The following is a 22,656-nucleotide window of genomic DNA, read 5'->3' as shown; positions in this document are numbered from 1 at the left end:
CCTATAGCCAGCCAGTATAAGCCTAGTATATAGCATGCCAACTCATGCCCCCAGTATACAGCCTGCCCCGTAACCCCCCCCCCCCTATAGGCCCACCCCCAGCCTATAGCCAGCCCGCCCACGGCCCCTACCCCCCGCCTGCAGCCAGCCAGCCCACGGCCCCTACCCCTCAGCATATAGCCAGCCTGCGGCCCCTACCCTCCGGCCCCTGCCTATAGCCAGCCAGCCTGCGGCCCCTACCCCCCGCCTATAGCCAGCCAGCCCACAGCCCCTACCCCCACCCTATAGCCAGCCAGTATAAGCCTAGTATATAGCATGCCAACTCATGCCCCCAGTATACAGCCTGCCCCGTAACCCCCCCCCCCTATAGGCCCACCCCCAGCCTATAGCCAGCCCGCCCACGGCCCCTACCCCCCGCCTGCAGCCAGCCAGCCCGCGACCCCTACCCCCCCCACCCTATAGCCAGCCCGCGGCCCCTACCCCCCCACCCTATAGCCAGCCCGCGGCCCCTACCCCCCCACCCTATAGCCAGCCAGCCCGCGGCCCCTACCCCCCCACCCTATAGCCAGCCAGCCCGCGGCCCCTACCCCCCCACCCTATAGCCAGCCAGCCCGCAGCCCCTACCCCCGCCTATAGCCAGCCAGCCCACAGCCCCTACAACCAGCCTATAGCCAGCCAGCCTGTGGCCCCTACCCCCCGCCTATAGCCAGCCAGCCCACAGCCCCTACAACCAGCCTATAGCCAGCCAGCCCGCGAACCCTACCCCCCCCCCCCACACCCTATAGCCAGCCTGCGGCCCCTACCCCCCACCCTATAGCCGGTCAGCCAGCCCGCAGCCCCTACCCTATAGCCAGCCAGCCCGCCCGCGGCCACTACCCCCACCCTATAGCCAGCCAGCCCGCCCGCAGCCCCTACCACCCGCCCCCCAGCATATAGCTAGCCAGCCCTCGGCCCCTACCCCCCCACCCTATAGCCAGCCAGCCCACAGCCCCTACAACCAGCCAGCCCGCGACCCCTACCCACCCTATAGCCAGCCCGCTGCCTCTACGCCCCACCCTATAGCCAGCCAGCCCGCGGCCCCTACCCTATAGCCAGCCAGCCCGCGGCCCCTACCCCTACCCTATAGCCAGCCAGCCCGCCCGCGGCCCCTACCCTATAGCCAGCCCGCGGCCCCTACCCTATAGCCAGCCCGCGGCCCCTACCACCCGCCCCCAGCATATAGCCAGCACGCCGCCACGAAGCTGATGTCGGGCATCGCTGAAAAGAAGAGGACCTGCCAGTGGGACAGTGACTATTTTTTTTCTGCATAAGCAGAGTTAAGGTATTTCAGTACATATATGTTTGTGGGGGGGGGGGGGGGCTTTAAAAATAACAAAGTACACTTAACTCTCTCCCCAGTACAATTCACTTGTGACGCAGCCCATCCCTGCCGACTGTCTGTTTGTGGTCCCAACCACTGCCGTGTGACTACTACAGTAATAGTATTAGCAGGACCACACCACGCCACTGCTAGAATGCAGCCACTCCTCCTGGCATCCAGACACCAATGCGGTGTTGAAACGAGTTGTCAAAATAATTACTAATAAAACTAATACCTCAATCAATTCTACCCCTACTTTTTTACTCTGCTTGCATACTCTTTCTGGACCAACATCCAGCTCCGGGGCCAGACGCTGCAACTCCACTACCCCCCCCCCCCCCCCTCCTTTTGTTGTGCACATACTTCTAGGCTCCTGGCTCAAAAACAAATCCCTTAACATTCATGCGATTGTTAAGCCGATCGCATGCGTTTCTCTGGAAACGTACGTGCGTTCGGGCCGAGGACCTCCCCCTGTGCGCTAGCGTTGCGCTATGAACGGACGTCTAGCGGTACATGTGACCGCCGCCTTAGAGTTCTAAGAGGTTAAAGGGGTTGTCCTAGAGTATAAAACAACCCTTGGATGGCTGGGATGCAGCGGGTTAAAAAAAAAAACAAACACAAACCATGTACTTACCTCTGCGGCCTCTCCCAGGTCTGTGCCCCATGTAAACTTACAGGGGCACGGAATCTGCGCTGCTCTCGGCTTTTGTCCGGCCGGGAGTGACCGGCCGGAAGGTGAATGCAGCGCGGCTTCCGTGCACCTGTTTGTGTACATGGGGCACGACCGAAAATGTTTTTTTATATAATCAGACACTTTGATACTTCAAATATGGATGAAGGTGAGAAGCCATATTGATGTGTAGCATAAAGAGAGAAAACCCACACGGAGATAAAAAAAAAAATCTTAAGAACTAAAGAAAATGAGTGAAAGAAAAAAAAATCTATACTGTCATGTTTTCCTTGTGCAAAAGTGGCCCTCTTCTGGGTCTTTATAAAAAGATATGCAAGCATTACTAGAACCACATCTTACATCTTTAGTGATGCAGGAGGAGAAAGTATGTCACTTTTGTACTATTTTTTACCTGTAACTTTGTGAAAATGTAGATTCTGTGACCACTGCAGGAACCCCTGAAACACGAGACCCACCTGCCTCCATGTTTATTCTTCATGTACTGAGGACCTTCAATAAAGCGGGCCTAAAAGCGATCACAAGTAATAATGACTTACAATTTCCAGATTAGTATTGGCTCATGTAATACAAGTCTGCAAATCTATCCTTGAGTTAGTAAAGCATAGGGCACATTATAAAATATACTCTTATAAATAATTATAAACCATCCACACACATAACTGCACATTTCCCCTTTCTTGGTCATTTGCAATCAGCAACAACTACGGTGCGCCCGAGCAATACTTCCCACCACAAGCATGCGAAAACACATTGGTGTCGGAAGACTATATCAGACGTACCGGAAGCCGCAGCAGAATGGAAGCTAACGTGCATTTGCGAGCGGTGGCGTCTAAAACGGAGTTGTTCCTGGTAGGTGTGATGTCACGGGAAGGGGCGGAGCCGCTGTTACAAATTCTCCCCTTCACATTGCGGGAAGTAGACAGTAACGTTTACTAGAAGTAGAGAAGACGGACAGGACTAAGTTCTGTATATGTGTGGAATATGCTTTCTATACTATGCCCGACACCACCCATATCATCTTCCCTAGCCATAGTTCCGGAAGAGTGTGGAGGCCATAATGTGTGGGGGATGGCGGACAGGAGGCCACAACATGTGGGGGGTGGAAGACAGGAGGCCACAACATGTGGGGGATGGAGGACAGGAGGCCACAACATGTGGGGGATGGAGGACAGGAGGCCACAACATGTGGGGGATGGAGGACAGGAGGCCACAACATGTGGGGGATGGAGGACAGGAGGCCACAACATGTGGGGGATGGAGGACAGGAGGCCACAACATGTGGGGGATGGAGGACAGGAGGCCACAACATGTGGGGGATGGAGGACAGGAGGCCACAACATGTGGGGGATGGAGGACAGGAGGCCACAACATGTGGGGGATGGAGGACAGGAGGCCACAACATGTGGGGGATGGAGGACAGGAGGCCACAACATGTGGGGGATGGAGGACAGGAGGCCACAACATGTGGGGGATGGAGGACAGGAGGCCACAACATGTGGGGGATGGAGGACAGGAGGCCACAACATGTGGGGGATGGAGGACAGGAGGCCACAACATGTGGGGGATGGAGGACAGGAGGCCACAACATGTGGGGGATGGAGGACAGGAGGCCACAACATGAGGGGGATGGAGGACAGGAGGCCACAACATGAGGGGGATGGAGGACAGGAGGCCACAACATGAGGGGGATGGAGGACAGGAGGCCACAACATGAGGGGGATGGAGGACAGGAGGCCACAACATGTGGGGGATGGAGGACAGGAGGCCACAACATGTGGGGGATGGAGGACAGGAGGCCACAACATGTGGGGGATGGAGGACAGGAGGCCACAACATGTGGGGGATGGAGGACAGGAGGCCACAACATGTGGGGGATGGAGGACAGGAGGCCACAACATGTGGGGGATGGAGGACAGGAGGCCACAACATGTGGGGGATGGAGGACAGGAGGCCACAACATGAGGGGGATGGAGGACAGGAGGCCACAACATGAGGGGGATGGAGGACAGGAGGCCACAACATGAGGGGGATGGAGGACAGGAGGCCACAACATGAGGGGGATGGAGGACAGGAGGCCACAACATGTGGGGGATGGAGGACAGGAGGCCACAACATGTGGGGGATGGAGGACAGGAGGCCACAACATGTGGGGGATGGAGGACAGGAGGCCACAACATGTGGGGGATGGAGGACAGGAGGCCACAACATGTGGGGGATGGAGGACAGGAGGCCACAACATGTGGGGGATGGAGGACAGGAGGCCACAACATGAGGGGGATGGAGGACAGGAGGCCACAACATGAGGGGGATGGAGGACAGGAGGCCACAACATGAGGGGGATGGAGGACAGGAGGCCACAACATGAGGGGGATGGAGGACAGGAGGCCACAACATGAGGGGGATGGAGGACAGGAGGCCACAACATGTGGGGGATGGAGGACAGGAGGCCACAACATGTGGGGGGTGGAGGACAAGGGCCACAATGTGAGGAGGAGGATGAAGGATAGGTGACAGGTGTAAGAGTACACAAAGCTTGGGCAGTATAGCTTTGGCGAGATATAGGTGAAAAAGAGATAAATGAAAAATGTAATAACATTAAAGAGGGGTTAATATATGTTGCATTATGGGGTATTATGTGGGTCCATAGGGGAGTTTGCCACAGGAAAGGGGCATTATATTCTGTGGGGGCTATTAAAGGACATGTACCACCAGGATAAAGGATTGTAAACCAAGCACAATTACATACTGGTGTGCTCTTCTTTTAGCCTTTTATGCCCTGGTTTTGACAAAGAAAAAGCTTTTGTAAATTATACAGATGAACCTTAGGGGCTCTGGGCTCCATAAGTGTTAATGGAGGCTAATTTGCATAATTTTAAAGCCTTTTTCCTTAAAAGCAAGGTCATAAGAAGCTCAAATGGCATTTACCACCAGGATGATCAACTGTATGCAAATGGACCTGAGGGACATCATTTGCATACAGTCTTTCATCCTGGTGGTAGAGCCCTTTAAAGAAAAGCAGATCCTGGCAGAGGGGGTCCACACCAGTATTGGTTTATAATCCTTCATCCTTGTGATAGATAAGTAAATGTCTGGTAAGTTTATTTGACACGTTTCTAGTTGCAATATGCAACACACTATAGGATAGTTAGGGGTAAAGGAAATCTAACACTCGGGTCGACGTGATTTGAACTAAGTAAGCTTTTTAGGTGAACCTTGTCACACTGTACCCGGATGTACGGATGCCCTCTTGTCGCGCTGATCCCCTGCCTTAACTCTCCTGGCTCGCTTCCGGTCCCGACTAGGCCGCTATCCTGCTCTCTGACTGGGCCGCACGCGTCCCCGTACGCTATGGCGCTTGCACCTGCTCTTTAAGATTTAAAGGGCCCAGTGTCCTCCTAATAGGAGCTGGTAATCCGGCACCTCCTTTCAATCTCTGCCGGATCTTCAAGTCATTCCCCACTGAAGTGAAAGCCTCCTGTGCGTTTCCAGACGCCTCCACGTTCCCCGTGCGTTTCCAGACGGCTCCGCGTTCCCCGTGCGTTTCCAGACGCCTCCGCGTTCCCCGTGCGTTTCCAGACGCCTCCGCGTTCCCCGTGCGTTTCCAGACGCCTCCGCGTTCCCCGTGCGTTTCCAGACGCCTCCGCGTTCCCCGTGCGTTTCCAGACGCCTCCGCGTTCCCCGTGCGTTTCCAGACGCCTTCGCGTTCCCCGTGCGTTTCCAGACGCCTCCGCGTTCCCCGTGCGTTTCCAGACGCCTCCGCGTTCCCCGTGCGTTTCCAGACGCCTCCGCGTTCCCCGTGCGTTTCCAGACGCCTCCGCGTTCCCCGTGCGTTTCCAGACGCCTCCGCGTTCCCCGTGCGTTTCCAGACGCCTCCGCGTTCCCCGTGCGTTTCCAGACGCCTCCGCGTTCCCCGTGCGTTTCCAGACGCCTCCGCGTTCCCCGTGCGTTTCCAGACGCCTCCGCGTTCCCCGTGCGTTTCCAGACGCCTCCGCGTTCCCCGTGCGTTTCCAGACGCCTCCGCGTTCCCCGTGCGTTTCCAGACGCCTCCGCGTTCCCCGTGCGTTTCCAGACGCCTCCGCGTTCCCCGTGCGTTTCCAGACGCCTCCGCGTTCCCCGTGCGTTTCCAGAGGCCTCCGCGTTCCCCGTGCGTTTCCAGCCGCCTCCGCGTTCCCCGTGCGTTTCCAGCCGCCTCCGCGTTCCCCGTGCGTTTTTCCAAGTTTGAAATGTTCTGCTTATCAGACAGGAAGTAAAACTACCCAAAAAAGTTTGGTAATTAACATTTACGAAATGTCTGCTTTATGTTATGATGATATTTTAGGCATCCTCTCATTTTTCTAGGATGTTATGAGATGCAGAACTTTTTTTCTCATTTTCATGAAAATCCCCAAAACTCACATTTTGAGGGACAACTCAGCTTCCAAGTCACTTTGAAAGGCCTAAATAATAGTAAAACCCCATAAATTACCCCACTATAGAAACTTCACCCCTCATCGTATGTAAAACAACTTCTATTAACTCTATTAACCCTTTTAGTGTTTCACATGGGTTAAAACAATATGGACCTGTGATTTAGAAACTTAAGAATTTTTTGGGAAAATAAATTCATATAGGCCAAAACTGATGGTTTCATAATAAATTAAATGATGAAACACACTGCAACATTTGATGTCCAATTTCTCCCGAGTGTACTGATATCCCATATGTGGTGGTAAACTGCTGTATGGGCGCACGGCCGAGTATAGAATGAAAGCAGCGCTATTCACAGCAGATTTGTATTCTCACATTGTACAAGCTATAAATTTAAATTTTTTTTGGTAATATGAACATATGAGGGCTTATTATTTGCTGGATTAGATACAATGTTTAGATTATTCATTTTGGGGCGTCTTAAGCTTATTCATGAGATTTTATTAACTATTTCAAGGGGGACACAAACAAAAATCATCAATATTTATTTGGGATTTTTAGCCCTTTTTTTTTCCCCCGCTCACCGTAATGTAAAAAATATATTTTATCTTTATTCTCTGGTTCACTAAGATTACGGTGATACCTCATTTATATAGGTTTTCTTATCTTTGCTCAATTTTACTGAGCAAAACCAGTATTGGAGGAAATAGCTTTTTTTTTACTATTTACTTTTTTATTTTTACTATTACTATTTTTCAGACTACATAGGGTACTTTAACCCTAGGCTGTCTGATCGATCCTATAGTATGGCAGTATATGGGGATTTTCCCCCTCATTCATTGAAGAATGGGTTAAAACGAGACAGCCTCGGGACTTCGGAAAACCTGAGGCTTTAATGGCGACGGATCGCTGCTTCCCGATTACGTCATTTGCAGCATTGCCAGCGGCGATCGTCGCAAAGGCACCTGCGAGCCCTCTCCATGCACCGGGACTCGGCACACAGCGCAGCGGTGTACAGCGCACGTCGGGAAAGGGTTAATGTCCAGGGTGAATTTCAGAAGAAGTGAGCACACGTGATAGAACAGGATATGGTGAGAATATTGTGAATGTGGATAGGCTATCTTTGCAACTAGTGATATTGGAATATACGTGCGGGAGTAAGAAATACAACTTGTTTATATAATTAATTAAAATTACTATTTTTGTATAAAAAATACAAAAGGCCTTTATACTTTTCCTGTTGTTAGTTTGTTCCTAAGTTAAATTTGTATGTAAGTTGGAACTGTTTATTTTATAACTGTAACCCCAGACAATTTTTTTTTACCTCTGTGACCGTTGGATTTTAAAAATGTTGGATTGTTATAAGAACTAGGATTAACAATAAAGCTTCATCGCAGACACCTTTGATAACTGTTAGAGCTGTTTATCATAGCCTAAGGGTGATGCCACACATGGCGTTTCTGGTCCATTTTTAAAGGAAACCTACCACTTAGAATGGCAGAGGTAAGCTGTAAGTACCAAGCACCAGCTCAGGGTGAGCTGGTGCCGGTACTTACTTTCGTTAGTGTTACAAACCGCGGTATCGCGGTTTTAACACTTTTTAAACTTTAGAGCAGACGGGGCTTCGGCGCTGCGTGCGACCGTGCGCCCGCAACATCTCCGCTATTTCCTATGTAGGCGTGCACACGCAGCGCCGAAGCCTCTTCTGCTCTAAAGTTTAAAAAGTGTTAAAACCGCGACACCGCGGTTTATAACACTAACTAAAGTAAGTACCGGCACCAGCTCACCCTGAGATTGTGCTCGGTACTTACAGCTTACCCCTACCATTCTAAATGGTAGGTTTCCTTTAAGCATGAGTTTTCATTCCGTTTAAAAACGCATCAGTTTATCATGCATTTGGCTGCTTACAACCTTTTTATCTATTAAGATACCATATATACTTGAGTATAAGACAAACCGAATATAAGCTGAGGTACCTAATTTTAAAACAAAAAACTGGAAAAAAAAACTATTAACTCGAATATAAGACGATAGTAGGAAATGCATCGGTCCCAGACCCTAGATTTAAGCCAGCCAGTGCATGCCCCCCCAAGCCTGCAGCCCCTACCCCCGAATATACAATCTGCAGCCCCTGCCCCCCAGTATACAACCTGCAGCCCCTGCCCCCCAGTATACAACCTGCCGCCCCTGCTCACCAGTATACAACCTGCAGCCCCCTGTCCCCCAGTATACAGCCTGCAGCCCCTGCCCCCCTGTATACAGCCTGCAGCTCCTGTCCCCCAGTATACAGCCTGCAGCCCCTACCCCCAGTATACAGCCTGCAGCCCCTGCCCCCTGTATACAGCCTGCAGCCCTTGCCCCCTGTATACAGCCTGCAGCCCCTGCCCCCAGTATACAGCCTGCAGCCCCTGCCCCCAGTATACAGCCTGCAACCCCTGCCCCCAGTGTACAGCCTGCAGCCCCGGCCCCCCAGTGTACAGCCTGCAGCCCCTGCCCCCCAGTGTACAGCCTGCAGCCCCTGCCCCCCAGTGTACAGCCTGCAGCCCCTGCCCCCCAGTGTACAGCCTGCAGCCCCTGCCCCCCAGTATACGGCCTGCAGCCCCTGCCCTCCAGTATACTGCCTGCAGCCCCTGCCCTCCAGTATACGGCCTGCAGCCCCTGCCCCCCAGTATACGGCCTGCAGCCCCTGCCCCCCAGTATATGGCCTGCAGCCCCTGCCCCCCTCTATACGGCCTGCAGCCCCTGCCCCCCTCTATACGGCCTGCAGCCCCTGCCCCCCTCTATACGGCCTGCAGCCCCTGCCCCCCTCTATACGGCCTGCAGCCCCTGCCCCCCTCTATACGGCCTGCAGCCCCTGCCCCCCTCTATACGGCCTGCAGCCCCTGGCCTAAGTATACAGCCTGCAGCCCCTGCCCCTCCAGTATACAGCCAAGGCTAATCATAGATTTACCGTAGTCCGTCACAGGTCGTTGTTCGAAGTGGTTAATTGTTTAAAAATGTTCTTGATTGTTCTTTGTTCATGTACCTTGTACTAATTTAAGGCATGTTAAACATACCAATCGATAGCATGTACCCAGATTTCTCCAGAGCAGATTCCGACAAATAACAACAAGAAAAGATAGACTTAAGCCAAAACTACAAAAACATGATCTGGAGATGAAATGATGTGTATGTAAATAATATAATATGCTTATGTGTATATGTATAATTATAAAAATGAATAAAAATGTGTAATAATTTTTTTAAAAAACTACAAAAACGCCACATGGGAATGCGGCTCTTATAGATGCCTCAGTTACAAGAGAACGCTTGTAAAAGAAAGAAAAATACAGTAAAATACATTTAAAAAAAAATTTAAAATATCCCTCAGGGATTTTTTATGACCTCATGGGAGACATATAGAGTAAAAACACACACACACACACAAAAATATTAATAAATATGCATGAAAATACAATGACATTTCCCCATATAGTAATAAAAAAAATCGCCGCTATACTACAAAAAGCATCACCATAGTCGCTCTTTTTGCCCAAGACTATTCATATTAAAAACATATACATACAGTATATACACATATCAAAACGGCGGGAAAAAAAATAGGGAATTCATTAATGTTCCTTTTTGAGTTAATTTGAAAACCAAAAAAAAAAAAAGTACTATAAATTACAAAAATAAGTCTTTTTTCCACTTTTAACCCCAAATAAAAATGAAAAAAATGTTTACACTTTTATTGTCTTTTTAACTAGCTCTATGGGGCACATTTACTTACCCGGCCACTTGAGTTCATCAAGTCCGGAGTTTCCAACGATCGGGCAGTCTGCCGCGATTAACTAAGATCGGGCGCCCAATATCCTGCGTGTGTCGGTCCCCCGCTCAGGCCCACCGGAGTTCACCTTCTTCTTCCTGGTGCATGTAAAAGCTTGGCTTGCGACAAATCCTGCGGTTTGTCCGAATCCGTTGGATTGTCCAACGGCCTGCCCCCCGATTTGTGTCGCATGAAAGCCGGCGAGATTGCACCAAAGTCCGATTGTGTGCGGCAAAATGAACTCCTATGTGTCCCAAAAAAAACACTACAAAAAATGTTAAGGTAGCGGGCAAAAAAAAAAAAGTTATGGTCCTTTAACCACCGCTTACGAAAATGTGCTAAAAATCCCAAGTCACTAAAGCCTTTTCAGGCCGCGGCACTAAGGGGTTAAATTTGATATGTGCATTTAAAGTTTTAAAAAGTGTGAGTAGACTATATTAAATGATTTGATACAGTTTTGAAAACAGGCCACTCTGTGTTCATTTATCCTCTATAGAGTGCAGGAAGTAGAGTACGTCTAAAAATGTTGGACGAGTGAAACAGCGGGTGGAGTCTTGGATGGTGGCTTCTTCTTGGAAGGGTGATTTGGCATGAGTTATATTCTTAATAAGAAACTCGGACTGTGATTATCTAAAAAACATTCTGAAAATAGGGGTTGGGGACTGAGGTAGCGGGTTTATGTGAAAGGAGACTATAAATGGGTCTGGTGGGGCTCAAGTAGCAAGGGATGGCATCCCCTTTATTATGTGGCTCAGACTACTGAGGTTGCTGTGACACTTGCACAGACTCTTAGCTTACCCGACTTCTCTCTTCAGCCAGACGGCATTATTTTCACTTCTGCTTCTCGCAGACCCAATAGAAGGTGATGTGACCAGAACACAGCTATTCAGTACATCGCTACCACAAGCTGCTGCAGGGAAGAGCCCCTCCTGTTCACACTACGTAAAGGAAGGGGCTAAGAGCTGTCTGTCACAACTGCCGTTCAAGCTCTATGATGTCATGGAGGGCATACCATGATGTCACCGATGGTGGCACAGAGATCCCTTCCATGTAAAATGCTAGTCTTAATACATTCCACCAAATGTGGGTTGTCTTTGCCTGTCTGTATATTTTGATCTCGTGCAGTGAAACGGCTTGTTACTTACCCCAGTAATTCTGCAGCTATTATGCATATATCAGAAACCAGCTGATGCATTTAATGCCGTGGAAAGGGCGCAGAGCTCAACCTTTGCGTTGCAAAGGTTTATTTCTACAGCAATAAGCGACATGTCACTTATGCAGCACATTGCCGCTCTATTACTCTACGTTATAGGTGGATTGAAAATAGCCTAACAGGACTGTTAATAGACTGTTATATCTGTTTAATCACTTTTAAGCAATGGGTATGAAAAGTATTTAGACACCTTTAATTTTATAATTCTTTGTTTCATTACAGCCAATTGGTAAGCTAAACAGGAAAAACTGAAATAACACATGGTCATAAAAAGTCAGACCCTAACACACATCGCGTTTTTCGACTGTTTTAAAGTATACGTTTTCAGTCAGTTTAACAAGGTATGAATTTTTGAATGTTTACCATGTGTTTGGCTGGTTTTAATCAGTTTCACAGCTGCCTAGAAATGAAGATAAACAGTTTTTAAGCCTTTTAGGCCGACGGCAAACGTGGCGTTTTATAACCCGTTTTTGGGCCGTTTTTAAGCAGTCCGTTAAAAACCGCATGCGTTTTTGAGAAACGCATGCGTTTTTGATGGGTTTTACCAATTATCGTAATTAAAACGGGTCAAAAACGGATCCTTTTTCAAAAACACGCGTTTTTTAACGGACTGCTTAAAAACGGCCCAAAAACCGCCACATGTGCCGCTGCCCTAATTCTTAAAAAAATAAACATGTACTTACCTTCCGTCAAGGACCGAACAGGAGAGGTGAGAGCCGGGGCTGGGGTTCCAGTGGCACATAGAGGAGCACGCCCCAAACCACCCTGTCCAGGCTATGGCTGACACCCCAGACCTCCTTGTGCAGACCGTGGCCGACACAGCCACCCATTTGGCATTTTTTTATTTTTTTGTATTTGCAGATATAGCACTCGGTATGAGCACTGTATTGAGGGGCTGCTGTAGCAGGGGACTAATATCAGCCCCTTGCCATAGTAAATGATCGGGCTGTCACACTGACAGCTCAATCCTGCTGATGGCATTGTCTGTAGGAGTGCACACTGCCACGGGGTTTGCTCCCCGCCACTGCAAAAGGTCTTGTGACCGGAGATCTGAGCTCAACTGTACACCATGTACCTCTCCTCCCAAACTCCACTTAGTAAATGTATGGCGATCTTCTCACACTTGCCAGACCGCACAAGGAATTTGTATATAGGAGCGGCGGTTCTACCGTCGGCATAGATGGGGATTCTTTACTGTAAGAGCAGTGAGACTTTGGAACTCTCAACCACAAGAGGATATTATGGTGGATACTTTGTACATGTCCAAGAGAGGCCTAGATGCCTTTCTTGAGGACAAAAATATCACAGGTTGAGAAAAAAAACATTTGTTTAATCCAGTGGCATAACTTGAAGCTGTTGGGCCCCAGTGCAAAATGTGTGCCAAGCCCCCGCTTGTAATGTATTGTTTAGAGTACCAGTCTCTCACATAGGAAAGGTAAACCACATGGGCCTCCTAGGCCTCTTGGACTGCACCCTCTGCACCCCCTCAAGTTGGGGCCTTGATTTATCCCTTACAGAGACAAATTGCACTTTTTAGTGGCCCTATTTAATATTCCATGCAATTTACTAAGTCTAGAGAAATTGACCAAAAAATGCATTTGTGGCATTTTCTTGTAGGGTCTAAATACGCCTTTTACGGTGCTCTCCAAATAACAACTCTCCTTTATTCTGTGGGTCAGTAGGGTTAGAATACGGTCCTATATTCTTTACGGTACGGATTGCATTGTCCCAATGAGTTTCAATGGGCAGTGCATTTATCCATTTTGATGGATGTATTGCTCACTGTGCTGTATAATACCTGGGAAAAAAGATAGAGCTTCTTCACTATAGCAAACTTGTCTACAGGATTGTAGTCAGGTTTTCCTCTCCTCTACTGTTTGTTCTGTTTAGGCATCTCAAAGTGACTGACTTGAAAGCTGAGAAGGTCCCTTAAAAGCATGATTTTGCGTTTTTTATGAAAATGTAAAACATTGGGGCAGATTTACTTAGCCGGTCCATTCGCGATCCAGCGGCACGTTCTCTGCGGAGGATTCGGGTTCTGCCGAGATTCACTAAGGCAGTTCCTCCGATGTCCACCAGGTGTTGCTGCTGCGCTGAATGCACTGGAGTTCACCAAGCCGGGCCAAGAAAAGGTAAGTGCGAGTCCAGCGAACTTTCTTTTTTTTTTTTTAAATGCGGCGGTTCCGAATCCGTCTGGTTTTGTTACGTCATGCCCCCTGATTTCCGTCGCATGCATGCCGGCGCCAATGCGACACAATCCGTTCGCGTGCGCCAAAATCCCGGGGCAATTCAGGGAAAATCGTCGCAAAACGGAAAAATTTGCCTAACCCGCCTGAAAAACGCGAGTCCGGACCTTAGTAAATGACCCCCATTGTGCCTAAAGTTCAAAGCCCAATTTTAAATATCGAAAATCGAGAAGTTTTCCAAATTTTTACCAAATATCTTTTTTTTTCATAAATGAACGCAAAACATACCACCAAATTTTACCCCCAAACCATACCACCACTAACCTGAAGTACAAAGTGTCACGAGATTTCAACCTTGCACGGACTGTAGAATATCAGAATGTCATTGCAATAGGTAGTGCTAATATAGCATTAGATAACAAATGATAAATTCATAATCCAGGTAAATATGGTGACAAAGAACATGAAGAACATTAAATCAAAATAACCGGATCTCAGAGAACATCAGGGCTCTTTATGAGCCAACAACTGCATGACTGTGAATCATATAGACACGGGGGGGACACAACAAGGGAGACACAAGACGGAAAGAGAGGATGGGAGGAGGGGGAGGAAAAGTGGTGTCTGCACCCATTTATTAGAGGGAGTGGGTCTTTTGCCCACTCCTCAGCATTAATTTTTACCCATTCCATTTTGCATAGTCTTTCAAATTCCGTAGGTGTAGAGACCTTATTGGAGCCATACAATGACTGAGGTACGATTTAATTTGCAAGTAACTGAAGAGAGAAGATGATGGGAGCTCAAATCTAGCTTACAGTTCTTGAAAGTCCAGAATGGCCTTTGAGCCAAAATCTACAATATCAGCAAAGCGAAAAAGGTTCTTAAGGAACCAGGGTATGGACATCTGCACTGTAAGGCTAGAGGGAAAGCGCGGATTAAAAAGAAAAGAGGTCATGGGAGAGTGTTGGGACTCCAGGGGGAAGCGTCTCTTACATTGAATCCAAATCGATCTGGTGTGTGTCATAGGATCTAACAATGGGGAGTCAGGAGTGGCGGTGGCCCAAAGAAAAGCATTAGGATGGACCGGGGCACTCCAGAGCTTCTCCACCTCCATCCATTTAGAATAAGCCGGCAAAGTGGACCACACTGGGATCCGGCGAAGGTGGGCCCCCCAATAGTATTTCACTATGTCTGGGACTGCCAGGCCCCCCAGGTCTTTAGGTTGGGTCATTAACTTACCAGGCAGTCTGTGTGCGCCCTGAGGACTTTAAGGGGGATCGGGACCGGGAGAGTCTCGAAGTGGTACATCAGTTTTGGCAGGATTGTCATTTTTATAGCCGATATTCTCCCAAAGAAGGAGATCAGCATTTTATTCCATTTGTCTAACAACTTTCTCAGAGAGTCAAAAGGGGGGAGGGGAGTTGTGGGAGTACAAGGAACTGTAGCTAGGAGTCAAGTTTACTCACAGATATTTCAGGGAGGTTGCTTGCCAGCTATAATTGTAATTGGATTTTAAAAGAGCCAACATGTCCTGTGGTAGGTTAATAGGGAGGGCTTCGGTATTGTCGACATTAATCTTGTATCCCAATAGTTTACCATACTCCTCTAATAGCTTGTGTAGGTTGGGGAGTGAGAAGTGGGGTTTAGTAATGGTCAATAAGATCTGCAAAGAGAGACAAATTGAATTCTTTATCCCAAACCATCACTCCTCCAATGTCGACAGACCTCCTAATGGATGCTGCCAAGGGGTCAATACAGAGGACAAAAAGAAGGGGAGATAGCGGACACCCTTGTTGAGTTCTGTTATGGATGGGGAACCTAGTTGATGTTACATGGGGGAGTTTAATGGAGGCCAAAGGGGTGGAGTATAGGCTTTGTATGGCCGTTAAATACAGAAAGGGCGAACCCAGAACCAAGGGCTTCACCTCCTGTTCTGTTAACCATCTCAATTAAATCAATGGTACCCCGGTTATTGTCACCACCCTGACGCGAGGGGATGAACCCCACTTGATCCTTATGGATCAGCTGAGGGATCCACTGGATAAGTCTATTAGACAAAATTTGTGTAAAAATTTTGTAATCTGTGTTCAGTAAGGCTATGGGCCTGTAGTTTAGAAATGAAGGTCAGCAGTTGGGGAGCTAACAGCGTTTGAAACGTTTGGTAGTCAGTCCGTCACGGCCCGGGGATTTGCCATTGGGAACATCAATCAGTTCCTCCAGTTCGATGGGGGCATTAAGGGTGTTTAGCGCTTTTGGGCAAGTTGCAGGATTGAAGATAGGTATCAATCTGGGAGTTGCTAGCCTCTGTGGGAAGGGAATTAGGGAGGTCATAGAGATTGGCGAAGTATGTTTGGAAAATCTCAGAAATCAATTGCGGATCATAGGAGATCGTACCGTCAGGGCGGCGGATCGAGTGCGCCGATGTTCTACCAGTCTCCTCCCGCAATCGGCAGACGAGCAGGGTATGGGCTTTATTGCCTAGAGTATATTAGCAATTTCTCCGTACTATGTACAACTAGGTCTTTAAGTTTAGCCCTGGTGTCTACCACCTGTTCGAGGAGGGATCTGGTAGGAGCACTAGCTAGTGTTTGTTCTAGGGAGTTAAGCTGTGCCTTTAGTTCAACTTCCTGTCTTTCTCTATCCTTTTTCATATTAGCTGCCAAAGTGACACACTGGCTCTTTACCATCATCCTGTGGGCCTCCTTCAAAATGGGAAGAGAGACTAAGTCTATGTTGTCACGAAAAAACTCCGCTAGGAAAACAGCCAATGTCTCCTTTTGGGCTGGTGTTTTGAGGATTGTCTCATTCATATGGAAGTCTGAGAGGGTTAGGGAGAGGGGGGCATGATCCGACCATGTTATCGGTCCCAGGTCTGCAGTTTCCATTAATCTTAGGGTTTGAATGGGTTGCAAATTCTCCATAAATCATTGAGCTTTCTAAATTCTTGGGTAAGTCTAAGGAGGTTAGAAGTGGGAGGCGAGGAGTTTATTGCTCATCTATCAGTGAAGGCAGAGAAGGGTAGATTAAAGTCACCTCCCTTGAGTAAGGCCGCTGGAGGGAGGTTAGAGAGAGGCCTAAAGACCTTCTTGAAAAACTTAATCTGGCCCGAATTGGAGGCATAAAAGTTGCACAAGGTGAGGGGGAGACTAAGGAGGAAGACATGAAGAGTAATAAATCTACCATCGGGGTCGATAATAGTATTAGTGATTTGGATGGACCCAGCTATGAGAATGGCTACTCCCCCACGCCATCCATCCCCATTAGCAAGGAACAATTTCAGGTAGGAGTATTTTGCAAATGCACAAGAGCCGGAAGCACCAAAAAGGGTTTCTTGCAAGAAAAACACGTCCACCTTTTGGGAGCGCAATTCTATCAAGGTCATAGAGCACTTGGTGTTAGAGTTCAGGCCTTTAACATTTCGTGTCATGAATTTAACCATTGCATAAGAGGTGTGGAGTCAAGGAACAACTGTTAGAGCCTTCCCCAATTCCTGAAGAGGGCTGCCGGGTTTCAGGATAGATCGGGTGCATGAGACCGAGGAAAAAACAAAAGGATGCGGGAGAGGATGAAACATGTGAAGACATAATGATTAGAACCATAAACATAATAATAACCAACTGTATCCAACCAACTTTAACAAAGGCTGGGTAGTCCGGGTATCAACAGGATGGATACCTAGGCCCCCGATACCTGCCGGGAGATAACCAACTCGCCCCAGGGAGCGGGGTGTGTACCCTGACTAGTAGAAAAGTTAGACTTTCCGTAAGAGGGGAAATCAAAGTTAAAGGCAAAATCAGGATGAGTAAGGAGAGATAAAAGAAAGAAGGGGAAAGTAACAGGAGATGGATTAAATCTGACAGGTGTTCCCAGTCCTCCGGTCGCCAGTAAGGTCCATTTAAGGTTTCGGACGGGCAGGGTAACCTATTTATGTGGGTGTCCATGATGGTGAATAGAAGGTGGTGAAAGTCTCTCAGACGTCTTGTGATGTCGGAGATCTCTGAGCAGCTACCCGGGATCTTTTCTTCTGTATTTGTGACTACTCGGGTAGCAGTCCAGGGGGGAAGGAGGAGTGATCTCCCAATCAGGAATATCAGGGACCTCCAGGTCCAGTGCCTTGCAAACATCCTGTAAATCTGCATAGGAGTGCAGCAGAGATGTTTGGCCACTGTTGTTAGCCATTAGGGCAAAGGGGAAGCCTTGTCTCTCAGCTGGGAAAGTGGCGGCCGCAGTTGACGCCGTTTATGCAATGTAATCCAAGAGAGGTCAGAAAATATCTGTACAGTGGCTCCTGCGTATTTGAGGGTTCCTGTCTTTGCTCATTATTAGCTCCCTAAGCTCAAAGCCGTTCACACAACAAACTATGTCCCTGCGTCTAGTGGCAGCGCCACAAGGACCTAGTGCCCTATGGGCTCTGTCAAATTTGATCTTGTGCGTGGGGGGTTGATCGGGGATTTGGTTAAATAGAGATTCCAGCAATGCTCTGACATCTCCTGGACCTTCTGATTTCGGTACCCTTCTAACCCTCAAGTTGTTGCGGGCCCCCTGTTATCTAGGTCCTCTATATGACGGCTCACGTCCCTTATAGTGGTTGCCTGTGCTGCAGTATTGTCTCGAGACTCCAGACCTTCCACTCTTCCCAGCAGGGAACACAAGTTTTCTTTCACTGACTGCAGTTATGTACGAAATGTTTACTTGACCTCTTCTGTGAGGCCCCTAAAGTCCTCCTTTGTAGGTAGATTCTAGAGCAGCCTTTGCATTTCTGGGGACATGCTAGGAGAGAACTTTACGGGTGTTTTGCTTGAGGAGACGGAGCTACTGGGAGATGCCCAGACCTGTCAGGGACGGGTTGGCGCTCAGGTCATCTTCTGGAGGGGAATGCCAGTTTGCTGATGGAGCCCTGTAGTTGGGAGAATGATGCATCAGTGGGGCTACGGCCCAGGGAAGGGAAGCAGCTCTATCTGAGGAGGGCAAGAGATGTTGTCCTGTGGAGCTGAGGTGCAGCTTATGGTTGTGTAAGGGGGAGGCCGCTACAGGTGTCACAGCCATCAGTTCCAGGGGGTGATGGGGGGAAGCCGACTTGCTGTATAAACTCAGTCCGAGGTGGGGCGATTTACAGCATTACAGACCCCGTTCTGAGGAGCCAGGGCCAAGTCCTCCCGGGAGACACTGGGGAGGGGTGAAGGGGCCGTGGCTGCGGCTACCTCTGCCCAAGATGGCGCCTCACCACACGCCATGCGGGAGTGAGTAGGTACGCTCGATGTGTCACTGCAGGGACAGCCGCTTTCCATCCGTCCGGGAGCGGCGGAGTCTTCTTTCCCGTGCCGGCGCTGCGGCTCTGAGGCGGGGAGACTGGGGGAGCTGGAGGTTGGGGTGGTGGGAACTCCGTCGGCCCGGTGAGGAAGCGGTTGGCATGCTGGTTCAGTCCCTTCTTGGGACCCTTTTTAAGGTGCCCTTCCAGTTTTAATTGCTAATGGTGTTGGGTAGTGCCGACCGGGAGTGGGAGCTTCAGCTCACGCGTCCACTTCCATGCAGCGCCAGACTGGAAGTGATGAGAAAATTTTTTTATATCACTTGGATACATTAAAACGTTCCAGAATGTCAGAGTTGAAAAAGTGGGCCGTGTCAGGAAGGTAAAAAGCAGCTTTGGCAGCAAAGGGTTAAATTATTCAACCTCATCCACAAAGCTCTGCATAATGATGCACCTCCCTACCTCTCCTGTCTCATCTCCGTTTATCGCCCCTCCTGTGCTCTTCGATCTGCCAATGATATTAGATTAACCTCTTCCTTAATCCAAACCTCCCACTCCCGTTTCCAGGAATTCTCTGGAATGCCCTTCTCAGACTATTAGACCCAAACCTAAAAGCTTCAAACATGCTCTGAAAACCAACTTTAAGGCCCCTTCCACACTTGAAAATGTGATCCGCTGAGCTCGCATCACAGTCGCAACAAGTATGATGTGGAATCAGCGCATCACACTCGTAAGTGTGGAATAAGCCTTACTCTCTCTAGTAACCCCTTACTGACTTGAGACATAATAGTACGTGCAGGTCCATGGAGAGGGCCCAAGGGCTGTGCATCCTGTGTATCTGTCCTGTGTGCCAGTCCATTCCTGTGTTCCTGATCCATGTGCCAGCTCCTGTATTTCCTGACACGAGTCCTAATGTGCTTTCCTGTGCTGTTCTCCCGCTGTCTCCCCAGGTACAGACTTTCTCCTGCATTACTACCTTGGCTGCCACCGTGGGCTAGTCCCACCTGTGGAACGACCTGGTGGTACCCGCCGCAGCAAGACCATCCCGCTTATCGGAGTGCTCTGGTGAAGACCAGGTGCCACTTAGACTCCGGTCCCAGGTCTCAGCTAGTACCATCTCCCGCAGTGGTCCAAAGGGTCCACAGGCTCACAGCCCTGACAGTAAGATCTGGCCATGGACCCCGCCAAGGAGCCACGTCAGATACTGGCTGAACTTTCTGGTGTTGTAGCCCGGCAGTCTCAGCAGATTGCTGTCCAAGAAGAACTTCTTGGCCAAGTTGCTTCCGCCTTTCAATGGTTGCTTGACTCTCAGCCTCAGCACCAGGCTCCTGTGACTACTCCTGCAGCAGTTCCAGAGTCTACCCGTCCGACTTCTCTTGTCATCCCGGCTTGTCCACTGGCACCAGTTCCTACGCTAAATCTATCTATGCCTGATAAATACGATGGTGACCCCAAACTGTGCAGAGGATTCATCACCCAGTGCTCTCTGCATATAGAGTTAATGCCATCTCAGTTTGCCTCCAAGCGCTCCAAGGTGGCATTCATCATCACCCTCCTCTCCGGGAAGGCCTTGGCCTGGGCTACTCCTCTGTGGAACAGGAACGATCCAGTTACGGCCACCCATACTACTTTCCTGGCGGAGTTCCTGTTCGTATTTGAGGGACCCGCACAAGCCTCCTCAGCAGAAAAAGCCATACTGAACCTACGCCAAGGAGACTCATCTGTGGGTGAATATGCTGGCAAGTTCCGCACCTTGGCGTCTGAACTCTCTTGGAACAACGCGGCCTTATCTGCGACATTTAAGAAGGGACTGTCCTCACGGGTTAAAGATGCATTGGCTGCCCGTAATCTGCCAGCTACTCTAATCGCCTTGGCCACTCGGATAGACTTGCAATTCTTGGAATGAGCTGAAGAGTTGCAGCACGAGCGACCTCTTGTCCGGCTTCCACGTCTTCCTCGGTTGGCTCTGGTCTTCCAAAAGCCACTCCAGCCTCCAGTGGCACAGTCTGCAGGTGAACCTATGCAGGTTGACAGAGCCCAATTTACGCTTGGGGAACGTTCCAGACATTTTTAAAGAAAACCTCTGCCTATACTGTGCCAGTCCCAAACACCTCATAGGGACTTGTCGAGTCCGTCCTCAATGTCCGGAAAACGCCTGCACCTAGGGCTTGTGGGAGAAGTGTCCCTGGGTGCTCCTCGGTGTCGGTAGCGGCGCTCCCGTGCAAGTCTCAGCATTCCTGGTCTCTGGTTCCGCAAGGAACTTTGTGATTGCCCTGTGGAGGGGTTTCATATGCAAGTCCTCCTCTCCGGCTGGTGCAGGTTTCTTCTTTGTCACCAAGAAGGACGGCTCCTTACCTCCCTGTATAGAACAAGATCACGGTTGATCGCCGGCACGGTTCCAGGGTGTTCTCCAAACTGAATCTCCATGGTGCTTACAATCTCATACAGATCTGCAAGGGTGACGAGTAGAGATGAGCGAACATACTCGTCCGAGCTTGATGCTCGTTCGAGCATTAGCGTACTCGAAACTGCTCGTTGCTCGGGCGAATACTTCGCCCGCTCGAGAAAATGGCATCTCCCGCCGTTTTGCTTTTTGGCGGCCAGAAACAGAGCCAATCACAAGCCAAGAGACTCTGCACTCCACCCAGCATGACGTGGTACCCTTGCAGTGGTTGGCTGGCCAGATCAGGTGACACTGGAATAGACTAGCCCCTGCCTGCGCTGCTCGGATCATTCTGTGTCTGGATGCCGCTAGGGAGAGAGCTGCTGCTGGTCAGGGAAAGCGTTAGGGTGTTCTATTAGAATAGTGTTAGGCAGGAGTGATTCTACAAGAACCCAACAGCCCTTCTTAGGGCTACAATAACGTTATACTTTTTTTTTTATTTGCTTGTGGCTGGGCTTGCTGGCACTAGTAGTGCAGCTAGTACCATATTGTGAGGAATTTGCAGGGGGACTTGCTACCGTTGTGTTTAGCTCTTAGTGACACGCATATCCACCTCAAACACCGAAGTGGGACAATTCATTAGGGGTTTGAGTAGAATTAGGCAGAGTCTGCTGATTTTTTTTTTTTTTTTTAGCTGTATCTCATTTTATAGCTCAAACTCATCTTGCAAAGCAGTGTGCTCTCATTGTAGGCTACAAAATAGCCATAGGAGAACCCCAACGGCTTACTTAGGCCTACAATAGCGTTATATTTTCCTTTTTTTTGTTTGCTTGTGGCTGGGCTTGCTAGCACTAGTAGTGCAGCTAGTACCATACTGTGAGGAATTTGCTGGGAGACCTTCGACCGTTGTGTTTAGCTCTTAGTGACACGCATATCCACCTCAAACACCGAAGTGGGACAATTCATTAGGGGTTTGAGTAGAATTAGGCAGAGTCTGCTGATTTTTTTTTTTTTTTACCTTTATTTCATTTTATAGCTCAAACTCATCTTGCAAAGCACAAAATCCAGTTGTGTGCTGTCAGTGTAGGTTAGAAACTAGCCATAGCAATAGGATAGCATCGTTTTGTTAAAAAAAATAAAAAACTAAAAAAAAATAAACACAAGTTTTTTCAAGTTTACATTTTAATTTGGAAAATGTTTAACCCGAGGGCTAGGGGTAGAGGACGAGGGCGTGGACGTGGGCGCCCAACTACTGCAGGGGTCAGAGGCCGTGGTCCTGGGCGGGGTGAGACACCACCTGCTGATGGGGGAGCAGGGGAACGCCGCAGAGGTACACTCCCTAGGTTCATCATGTCTCAAG

General features: G+C 49.2%; 2 protein-coding genes across 4 annotated transcripts in view; one reads left to right on the top strand and one right to left on the bottom strand.

Moving 5' to 3' along the window:
• TRMT12 (tRNA methyltransferase 12 homolog) overlaps nt 1–2,987 on the bottom strand; it is an 89,323-nt gene extending 86,336 nt beyond the window's left edge. Inside the window, exons 1-2 of one of the 3 annotated variants that reach the window (XM_072124097.1) lie at nt 2,831–2,987; nt 2,443–2,556 (exon numbers count right to left, since the gene is read on the bottom strand). In XM_072124097.1, the coding sequence (XP_071980198.1) occupies nt 2,443–2,516 (74 nt within the window). In that variant the 5' untranslated portion in view covers nt 2,517–2,556; nt 2,831–2,987. Of the gene's footprint in view, nt 1–2,442; nt 2,557–2,706; nt 2,811–2,830 lie in introns of those variants that run through there. The other 2 variants (XM_072124098.1, XM_072124099.1) reach the window with 2 other exon arrangements.
• ATRX (ATRX chromatin remodeler) overlaps nt 2,777–22,656 on the top strand; it is a 133,347-nt gene continuing 113,467 nt past the window's right edge. Inside the window, exon 1 of the mRNA XM_072124093.1 lies at nt 2,777–2,900. The gene's annotated coding sequence lies outside the window, so the exon portion shown is untranslated. The remainder of the gene's footprint in view (nt 2,901–22,656) is intronic.

Source organism: Engystomops pustulosus, chromosome 9 (assembly GCF_040894005.1).
Source record: "Engystomops pustulosus chromosome 9, aEngPut4.maternal, whole genome shotgun sequence".
NCBI classification, from domain to species: domain Eukaryota; kingdom Metazoa; phylum Chordata; class Amphibia; order Anura; family Leptodactylidae; genus Engystomops; species Engystomops pustulosus.
Note: the sequence above shows the minus strand (reverse complement) of the source record. Positions and strands in the feature narration are given on the sequence as shown.